We start from the raw sequence: 11,069 nt of genomic DNA, 5'->3' as shown, positions 1-11,069 counted from the left end.
TTTGCTTGCTTGGTGGTTGTATTTGTTTGTTTAGTTTCATACCTGTGAAAGCTGAGCTTCTTCAAAGTTAATGCCTGGCTGCCTTCTTGCACTGTGATTTTAGAACATTATACTAAACATGAGATTGATACTCCCCCATCAGATTTAGAACATCTTCTTCCATGGAAATACCCCACAGAAGGCCTGAGGAGGTGGGAAATTACCCAGATTCTACTTCAGGGTTTCCAAAAAGTCATTCCATCCACTGGAGGTCATGGTGGGGCCTCCCAGCATGATGCATACCAGAGCCAAGCAAAATGATTTTTTAAAATACTTGTTGGCTGGGAATGACACGTAGAGAGCTGGATACTCTGTGCAGCCCTGCTGCTGTTCATCCCATGATTGCATTAACTCCTACAGATTGCATTAACTCCTAAAGCCAGCTAATCAAAATGTTTCAGACAACAGCCAGTTGCCAGCTCCACTCCTAAACTCTGAGGAGTGTAATCCTTTCCACAAACAGGCTTCGAAGGTCAGTGGGGAAGGAGTGACCCTCTCCTGTCCCAGTGCCCGTGCTGCAGTAGGTCAGCTCTAAGCAGAGGTAATTACCAGAGGATTTGTCACTCATTGTCTTTTGAAATTATCTAGTTATCTTGTTGGTAAGAAAGATAGTAAATAATAAGGAACGAGTCATGAGTACATAACATTTAAGATGCTTTCCCTGTAAATGAGTCAGAAGTCAAAAGAAGTGTTAGAAGTGACAGAGTTATTCTAGCTTGTATCAAAGGAACCAGTACAAAAGAAACTATCTTCCTTTTTGAATGGTCTTTTATATAATTAGGTTTATCTATTTCTACTTCCCTTTGTCTTCATATTCATTTCTTATAACTTATCTTTGATCTGTAGTTTTACATCCCTCTTCCACTTTTTTTAAATGAACTTATCCATTAACATAATGAAATGTGGATTTTTTTAATCCACATCTGCTTCTCTTCAGACCCAAGGAAGCATATTTTGTGCCTGAAAGCTTGTGTAACATGTCTTCCAACAATACAGTTGGTCCAATAAAAATATATTACCCAAAAATCCTTGCTTCTTGCATATCCATCACAACTACAACACTCCAACCCTATTGCAATGATTAGAGGAGGAAAAAAAAAATCAAATCAGATATAGGTTATTTTTGCAGTTACAACCTAAAACGCCAATGCCATTTTTATCATTTGGAGATTTGTGAAAAACGCAACTTCTGAATATATGTATTTTAAAAGTTTAATAGCTTTGCATACAGTTAACTAAATCTTAAAGTGAAAGGAAATTCAAGGCAATATTCTATGGAGCTTTTACTCTTTGGAAACTTGTTACAACTGCCTTAACAAAAAGTATCACAAGTTCACTAGAGACACCATCTGTTCATTCTCGGAGAAACCTGACACATGCAGGCTATGAAAATGACAACATGCTTTCTGTGTTTGCCTGTTTTACAGGACCTGAGGGGATAGAAAGAGGATGATGAATTAGTCTTTATTGTTAGCAACAGAATGTTCGCATTCAGTAACAGTAAGATCTGCAACTGCCTTGGTGTTAACATATCTTCCTGTCTACTGTCTGTCTGAAAAGAGAACTGAATAAGGAAAAAGGTGCTTTTTAAAATCAAGTTAATTCACTCAATTAAAAACACACCCATCTAGTCATTGCATAGACAGGCCTTTAATTAATCAGAGAAAGGATGCTATATGAGAAATTTTGCATTGTAATTTTTATCTGGTAAACAGTAATTTTGGTCAAATTCGGACATGTGTATCATAATTGAAATCAAAGAAACTGCACATGGAGTGCAGAATTTGGTCCTAGCTTTCACAGAACTTTATCTTTTGCAACACTGGTCTGTCATTTTTGGTATTAGACTATTAACTCTAATTCTGCTTTCCAACTGAAGGATAACTGCAGACCATACATGTTCAAAACTATTAAAATACTACGATCAAATACATCAGAGAACTCCAAAAGAGTCTAAAGAGACTGCTAATCTGCAGTATTCAATTTACTGATCCAGGTTCTTGTGGGGAAAAAAAAGCACCCTGGAAAATAAATACATTGTGTTTCTCTGTAAATCACTTACTTGCAACAAGCTGATAAAGCGGAAAGAAAGGTTAGATGAAAAATGTTAAGACAAGTTGCTTTCTGCCAACACAACTGCTAGTTTCTGCATTTCTTCAGATTGAGTTGAACATAGTTCCTACTCCACATATGCTATTGTAGCAGCAGCAGGGTAAGAGAAAAGTGGGAGTGGGTTGTTGCTGGTGGTAAATTCATTCATAGATTCATTCAGACCTATACGATACGCTTACTGAGAAATGGCATACTGATAGAGAAGAGCTTGGGGGCAAAATCTACTGTCAGCCGGATAGTGTACATCCACCATCCAGTTTTTTGTCCTTGATATGTCTGCTGTTGCACATGTGGTCCATGCAGTTCCCATAGCCAACAAGCCTTCTATCCCCAGAAAGAAGTAAACCTGGGAAATGCTAGCAATGGGACTGGAGGAGCATTTCCCAGCTCTATCACTGTAGAGCCCTCCTGGGTGTGGCTGGGCAGTCACATCACCCACCCCTGGACAGATTCAGCCCTTGGATTTAAGGGATGGCAGATGCACCTTGCTCCACCATAAGGGAGAGGGAGATGTCAGGTAACTAAACACCCAAAGAAATCAAGGGATCTGGGAGGAGGAGCTGTAAACCACCTTTCTCCCCACAGTGCCCTGCGAAGATCACCCGAGAGCCTTGGGATGAAGTGAGGGCAGCCTTCATCTCTCTGAAACCTAGATATCAGATTCACCCAAAGAACCTTGTCTGCATACATCAGTCTATAACTTGCTGACTAAGGTTATCTGGACAAGACAAATAACTCCATTACACAAGTGCTTTCATGGCCATTCTCCTTCCCAGCCAGCAGTTTCAAAAGCTACAGCGCTTAGACCCATTCTTTAACTGCATTGATCAAAGCGCAGCATGAAAACCAGGCACAACATAAAATATGCAAATTTCTTTCCTTGCAAATAAGTGTGCACTGTAAAATAAATAGAGAAGAAATAACTGGCCCGTTTCACGGTACTATAAGAAAGCTCCTCCTAGAGACTAGCCCGCATAAAAGCAAGCAGGTCACACGGGATGACGTTGCTCATGTTGCCACTAAGCCTTCCACAAGCGTGGCCCATCGCATCTAGGGGTGGATCCAGAGTTTGGTAAAGGGGTGCGGTTGCAGGGGAGGGCTGCGCTGCCCCCTACCAGGGCAGGGAGCCCCGTCTAAGCTTCAGGGAAGGGGAGCGCTACCCTCCTTCCCCTCCCATTCCCTTCTCCTGCCCGCTGCTGCCGCGGGAACGAGACGAGCTCCAGCTGGGCTGAGCTGCGGCTGCAGAGGTAGGGGGTAAAAGCATGTCCCCGCTCCCCGCGCCTCCTTCGGGCCGGCAGAGAGGAGAAATGCGCCTGCCCGCCCTCTCGATCGCCGGCTTAGCACAGCCCCCGTGCATCCCCAGCATGGCCAACAAGTCCCCCCCCCCCCAACAACAACAACAACAAAAAGCATTCACCAACCTGACTTTCCCATGACCACGTTCTTGATGCTGGCTCTAAATTGCCCCTGCGCCCTGTTTCACTCCTAGAAATCCAGCTGCCAGCCCCTTTCCTTCCTGCATTCGAGCCTGCCCCGGCTGTCTGCCAGGCCGGTGCTTGCTCAGAGCAGCATGAAAATGCAACCGCCCCTTCCTATCATTCAAATAGCCTGCCCGTGCCTTATAAGGAATAAAGCAACTTTTTTTTCCTCCCCCACCACTTAAAAAGTTTCTGTTTTCAGGTCAGGATTATTTATCCTGCGCAGCAACCAAGCAGCTGAAAAACACCATATGGTTTCACATACCAGTTCAGCTTAGTAATGGGGAAGACTTCCGATACAGCGAGCTGGGAAAGTATCACCAAGTGACAAACAAAATGCTACACAGCATATGTCCTGGCACAACAGGGAAGTTAGTTAAGATGCAAAATTGTGTTGTTGATTGAGTTAAAATACAAATAAGCATGCAAGAGAATGTTTTCAAGTAAAAATACAGATTTTACACATGCATAAAAATAATATTTAGTGTGGATAAAATACTAGAAAACACTCACATGGACTGGCACAACAAATCTATACAACTATATGGTAGTAGGCGGGATACACAAATGGATAGGGTTATTCAAGAAAAATGTGTTGATTATTCAAGTGTGCTCCCATTGTTGAATTGTATATAAAAAACCCCTCATGGATTCATAGACTGTAAGGGGCTGGAAGGGACCTCGCAAGATCATTGGGTCCAGCCCCCTGCACCAGGCAGGAAAGACAACTGGAGTCAAGCAACCCCAGCAAGGTTTCATAGTTTCAGAGTTAGTAGGGTCAGAAGAGACCTGAGCAGATCAAGTCCAACCCCCTCCCATGGCAGAAAAGAGTACTGGGGTCAAACGAGCCCGGCTAGGTGATTTTCTAGCCTCCTTTTGGAGACCCCCAGGGTAGGAGTGAGCACCACTTCACTTGGAAGTTGGTTCCAGATCCTAGCCACCCTGACTGTGAACTAGTGCCTCCTGATGTCTAGCCTGAATCTACTCTCAGTCAACTTATGGTCATTATGCCTTGTTACTCCCAATAGTGCTTGGGGGAATAGGGACTCTCCCACTGCCTGCTGGTCCCCCTTGGCCAGTTTATAGACGGCCACCAGATCCCCTCTCAGCCTTCTCTTGTGGAGGCTGAACAGGTTCAGGTCCTGTAGCCTCTCTTCGTAGGGCCTGCCCTGCTGACCCGTGACTATGCAAGTGGCCCTCTTCTGGACCCTCTCAATGTTGTCCACATCCCTCCTGAAGTGCCATGCCCAGAACTGGATGCAGTACTCCAGCTGCGGTCTGACCAATGTTGCATAGAGGGGGAGGATCACCTCCTTGGACCTGCTCGTGATCCATCTGTGGATGCATGACAAGGTGCGATTAGCCTTCCTGACTGCGCCCCCACATTGGCAGCCCATGTTCATCTTGGAGTCTATAACGACTTCAAGATCCTTTTCTGCCTCTGTGTTGACGAGAGGGGAGTTCCCCAGCCTGCAGGTATGCTGCTGGTTCTTCCTCCCTAGGTACAGTACCCTTGAGGTGACCGTCCAGTCTCCTCTTAAAGATTTCCAGGGTAGGTGATTGTACTACCTCTGGAGGGAATTTATTCCTCAAAGTCATCTGAGCAATATACAATACTTGAGTACCTTAATCTGAACATCTAATAAAAGATATTGGATTTACCCAAAGAACCTTGCCTGCCTTAATCTGAACATAATATTTTGCCAAATTTTTAACTTCAGAAGTCTTAGAGTCATAGAGAAGCAGGGCAGAAAGGGATCTCCAGAGGTCATCTAGTCCAGCTCTCTGCCTGAGGCAGGATCATCCATGTCCAAACCACCTAAACAAACCATAATCTAAACTCTACACAAGCCTACCATGAACTCTGGCACAACACAGACCTAACATCCTAATCTGCCACTGGTAAAGCTGGGAAACCGTAGCAGCAAATGTCCTGCTCCTATGAAATGTTGCAACTCCATAGATGCAAACTCTTATTTTCACAAACATGAAACAATCACACTTAGTGTTTGGTAGCTTTTTTCATTTATTCTTCTGTAAAAATTCAGAGCTCTCTTTGCTTTTTGTATCAAGATGCTTCTCTGAACAAATTAGTCTATAAAGTGCCACTCCAGCTAAACATTACTCCATGGGCATCGAGTCTGTCAACCCAAGGGTCTGATCAGTCCTCCAGACATCCCAAGAGTCTGCTTAGTCCTCCAGGGCCCTTGGGTTGACAGACTTGATGCCCGTGGAGTTATGGTTAGCCAGGGTACAGACAGTCAAAAAGTCCAAGGCTGAATTGATTTGATCTTTTAATCTCAGGTTAGTCTAAACTGCATAAATTGAATTGATACACAAGGGGATAAACTTCCACTTTTGATTTTGGAAAAGGCACATGCCTACAGTGGCTCAAGCCAAAAACCCAAGGTCGGGGGGAGGGAGTGCTAGAGCACTCCTCCCTGCTTGGCTGAAGCAGACAGTTTGGGACAAGGCTGCTAGCAAACCCACTCTGCAAGGGAGGGGAGGATGTCACAGGAGAGGTGCAAAGCATCCTGGGAAGCTTTTTTTTAGATAGGAAGATTTTCCTGAAGTTTAAACCTATTGTTTTGTGTCCTACTTTTGGCATCATAGGAAAGCAGCCATTTTCCTGCTTCATTTTTGGTACGTCTACATGAGATGCATTACTGCGCATTAAATTAATCTAACGCACAGTAAAGCATCACCATTTACATGTGTGCAGCAATTATTGCGTAGTACATTAGTTTAATGTGCCATTTTCTAGTACCTGTAGATACAGGTATGTAACGGGGGGTCAATTTGCCTTTGGCCCACCCACCTGTTTCTGGGCAAACAGCTGGGGTCTGCTCCCCCCCCCCAAATACTGCATCCTCTCTGGTGCTGGGGTCCCTACACTGCAGTGGGCCCCCAATGACGCCTCCTCCTTCCCTAAATAGCCTCAGCCTGATCCTCCGGTTATTAACATCCAAAGCAAACCATAGGCTTCTATGGCCATGTAATGGGAAAATAATAAAAAGAAGTAAGAGTGGCAACAGGCCTGCTTACTTTAGATGATCATGCTTCCGGCTCACAGCGTGGCATATTCTTCTGAAAAAGGCTACAGCTGCAACACCGTGGTCATTGGGAGTCCCCCTCTCTGCTGCCTCTCTGACCCTCTCCACTCCCCATTTATAGGGTTCTGGCCTTCCCCTTCCTGTCACCTGACCGGCTGGCAGGGCTTGAGCCTTAACCCCTACTTGACCGGCCAGCCATGACTAGAAGGTTCTAGATTTAAAGGGACCACCCTCTCTCTTGGTAACAGGGCTAGGGTTCCCTGTTACAAGGTACTAGAAATCAGGGCATTATACGAAGGTGCTGAAGTGCATGCGTATATGCTTCACATAACAAAATTGCAAATTGCTCCCGGTCAGCCTAGGTAGCAGGGGGGGCCACAGGGGGAAGGGAGAGCTATCCCAGCTCAGCAGGATGCTGTCTCCCAGCCACATGCAGCCAGGACAGCTCTCCCTGCCCCATGGAGATCAGGATGGGCCCTGATGTGTGCAGGGTTGGCACCCCACAGCTCCAGGCCCCGGCCCCTGACAGCTCAGGGCCCACCCTGATCTCCCTGCAACTGACAGGGAACTGCTTGCGGAGCTGGGATAGCTCCCCCACCTCCTCCTGCCCTGCACAAAACAGGGCTGCCCCTAGGAGCCAGAACCCAGGGGAGCCTGGAGCTGCTGGCTGCTGCAGGTGGTGAGGAGGAGGCAGAGCAGGGCAGGAGAAGCCCTGGACTGGGTTGCTTTTGTCAGGAGCAATTTGCTCCCAACGCAGGAGCACATGTAGATGTGTGCATGGGAGCACTTTAATAATCCTGAATTTTCTGTAGAGAAAATTCAGGCACATTAATTGCACGTGTAGATGCACCCTTTGAAAACTGCTATCATGTACTCTCTTAAGCTGTACCTTGTTGACCCTATTAAATATTTCAGTGGCCTTTGATACTTTGGCCATTTAAATGACCTGCCATTTATTCACAGGGCCACTCTCAATTAGTTACACTCTTTTCTAGCAGGGAAGGTCCCAGAGGGTTTTGATGTGTGAATGCTAGTTGTCCCCTCAAGAACTTTCCTGTGGGGTCTCCCAGGGTTCCATTTTGTCTCCCTCCTCTTCAGTGGGCACGTCTACACGGGATGCTATATCACTACAGTAACAAGCTACAGCAACTTAGCATCAGTGGACACTAACCGTGATGCCACCACTACTGCACAGTAGCAATGAACTACTGTGCAGTAGTTCGTTGCTACTCTACGGTAAGGTCATAACAACCTGTACACTGCCAGAACCGCACAGTACTGGCAGATACTGTGCCGTGGGGTGCTCATGTAGATAAGCCCAAGTGTGTATCTGAAGGTGCTGGGTGAGATCTGGGAGAGATTTGGAGTGAGGTGCCATTAGTATGCTGATCAGGAATGATGTGTATGATGCCTGGAGGACTGACTAGACCTATATCACAATGTCTGGTATATACACATAACACTGAACCCATTCACAGTGAACCAGTTGAAAATAAACTGATTTTCCAGGTTCACTTTTGACCTGTCCCGTGCAAATTTAAACTAGTTTAACAGACATAGATCTACCTGCTTCAGGTTTAAATCTCATTTAAACCATTTTAAGTACTGTGTGTGTCTATGCCCAGAAATACTTCTGTGTAACATTAACTTTTAAGGGTGCAGAAATACATAACAAATTCACTATTTTATGATGTCACTGGTTAGGAATAGGTTCAAAATCATTGTGGGTACACAGGATGCAGACACACATAACAATATAACCATTCCTAAATGTCACTGGTTGGGATCAGATTCATAATTGTGTGAAGTATGACTCTGACACCAGGGATGGATGTGAGCATCTAGACCAGAATGCCTCAGTGGATAAATGGGAAGCAGTCTTTGCACCCATGTTTTGGGGGTCCCAGAGGATGGGTGACCTGTGGATGGGGGCATTTTCACTTTTCTGCTTTCCTTTCTCTCCTAAATATGAGTTCAGTAAACTTCAATACCCTGCACTTGACCAATATCTGCAGTGTGTTTGCCTGATTTAGGGTGATATGCGGTGGTGGGCGGGTGCTTTTGGGTTTGCAAGGGTTGGGGAGGCATGATAAGGGGACACAGTTGAACAGGGAATGAGGAAACAGCTGGTTGTTAGATAGCTTTTACTGAACAAGCAGTGCAAGGGAGCTTATTGTACTGATAAAAGTGTCAACAAAAGGGAAAAAAGGTGGGGACAGTAGAGCTCTGGCTGTGTTCTAGAGCAGCTAGTTGCAGTAGTGGAGAAGTAGGGAGGGTAGAAAAGAATGATGTAGTGCGGGATGTCTGGAGGACTGACCAGACCCAGGCCATGGAACATTTGGTTACGTGTGAACCAGTTTAACATAACAGTTTAACGTAACAGTGAACCAATTTAAAATAATACTTAATTTCCCAGGTATACTTTTGAACTGTTCCAAGCAGCTTTGACCCACCATACGCGTACAGGTTTCCCTTGCTTCATGCTGTACATGCATTCCTGAAAAATGGCGCATAACTTGAATTCGCATGAAGGGATCCCACTTTACAAATGTAACAAATAGGGATTTATTCCAAGACCTCAACTGTACTGATCCCCAGGCCCATTTCTACCACTTTTACAAAATATTTTGGTACTCACCAACAGCAGACAGTACACACATGCACAGGGTGGTGGTGAATGGGGATGGTAACTACAGAAACATGTGTCGCAAACAACGAGCGAGCAGCACAGATCCACGCAGGAGACTATATTTTAGTACGCATCACTCCCACAATCCACCACAGAAAGCAGCTGACTGCAGGCTTCCACCACACCTATTGAATAAAAATGAATTTACCTCACATGTAATGAATTTTTGGTATGAAAAGGGTCATCTCATAAAAGTGAATTGGCAAATACAGAACTCACATAAAGCAAGGGAAACCTTGCTTTATGTAGGTCTGTCTGCTTCAGGTTTAAACCTCATTTAAACCAAATGTTATGTGTTGTCCATGCCCTCCGCAAAACACTTATCACCATGGGTTGTCAGGTGTAATTGTTTGTTTTTATAAAAATGCATTGGATCCTTAATGAGGCCAGCGTGGTCCCTATTTTCAAGAAGGGGAAGAAGGAGGACCTGGGTAATTATAGTCCAGTTAGCCTTACCTCTGTTCTCGGCAAGACTTTAGAAAAAGTCATAAAGGATCACATTTGCAGGGGGCCAATGAGTCACACTATGAGAAGGGGCAACCAGCATAGGTTTATAGCAGGCAGATCTTGCCTGACTAACCTGGTCTCTTTTATGACCAGGTCACAAAGTGCTTAGATGCAGGAGTGAAAGTAGGTATTATTTACCTGGATTTTAAAAAAAGCTTTTGACACAGTGTCACACCCAATTCTTACGAGCAAACTGAGTAGCTGTGATGTGGATTTTTCCACAGTAAGGTGGGTGAAAAGCTGGCTCATGGGACGCACCCAGAGAGTGGTGGTGGATGGGTCAGTCTCTCCCTGGAGGGATGTGGGCAGTGGTGTCCCCCAAGGCTCTGTCCTTGGACCAGTGCAGTTTAATATCTTCATCAGTGATTTGGATGAAGGTGTTGAAAGCACCTTGTCCAAATTCACACATGACACTAAACTATGGGGTACAGTTAACACACTGGAGGACAGAGAGCAAATTCAGGCAGATTTGGACAGACTGGGGAAGTGGGCGAACCAGAATAGGATGCAATTTAACAAGGATAAATGCAAGGTGCTGCACCTGTGGAGAAAGAATCTCCTACACACCTATAGACTGGGAGTTACCATTCTAAGTACCACAACAGTGGAAAGAGATCTCAGAGTCCTGGCTGACTCAAAAATGAACATGACCCGTCAGTATGATGAGGTAATAAGCAAGGCTAACTGCACTCTTTCTTTCACCAGCAGGTGCATCACGAGCAGGTCTAGGGAAGTGATAATTGCCCTCTATGTGGCATTGGTGAGGCCGCAGATGGAGTACTGCGTCTAGTTTTGGGCGCTGCACTTCAAGAGGGATGTGGATAATTTTGAGAGGGTTTAGAGGAGGGCTACTTGTATGGTTGAGGGCCTGCAGATAAGACCCTATGAGGGTCTGGAGGGTCGCACCCAGAGAGTGGTGGTGGACGAGTCATTTTCAACCTGGAGGGATGTGGGCAGTGGGGTTCCGCAGGGCTCGGTCCTCAGGCCCGCACTGTTCAACATCTTTATCAGTGACTTGGATGAGGTGGTAAAAAGCACCCTGTTCAAATTTGCTGATGACACTAAGATGTGAGGGGATGTGGGCATGCTAGAAAGAAGGAACAGGCTACAATCGGACCTAGACAGGTTACAGAGGTGAGCAGATGAGAATAGGATGGGATTCAACACTAACAAGTGCAAGGTGATGCACCT

The 11,069-nt window shown here is 45.4% G+C and overlaps 1 protein-coding gene across 2 annotated transcripts in view; it reads right to left on the bottom strand.

Annotated features, from left to right (window-relative positions):
* GLIPR2 (GLI pathogenesis related 2) overlaps positions 1–11,069 on the bottom strand; it is a 101,163-nt gene that overhangs the window by 59,900 nt on the left and 30,194 nt on the right. Inside the window, exon 1 of one of the 2 annotated variants that reach the window (XM_019509155.1) lies at positions 3,573–3,704. The exons of the other annotated variant lie outside the window; for it this stretch is intronic. Within the exon in view, the coding sequence (XP_019364700.1) occupies positions 3,573–3,585 (13 nt within the window). The 5' untranslated portion in view covers positions 3,586–3,704. Of the gene's footprint in view, positions 1–3,572; positions 3,705–11,069 lie in introns of those variants that run through there. 2 annotated transcript variants of the gene reach the window in all.

The sequence above is a fragment of the Gavialis gangeticus genome, unplaced genomic scaffold (genome assembly GCF_001723915.1).
Source record: "Gavialis gangeticus isolate Ggan-Ray unplaced genomic scaffold, GavGan_comp1, whole genome shotgun sequence".
Taxonomy (NCBI): Eukaryota; Metazoa; Chordata; order Crocodylia; family Gavialidae; genus Gavialis; species Gavialis gangeticus.
The sequence above is the reverse complement of the archived record's forward strand: the minus strand, read 5'-3'. Positions and strand labels throughout refer to the sequence as shown.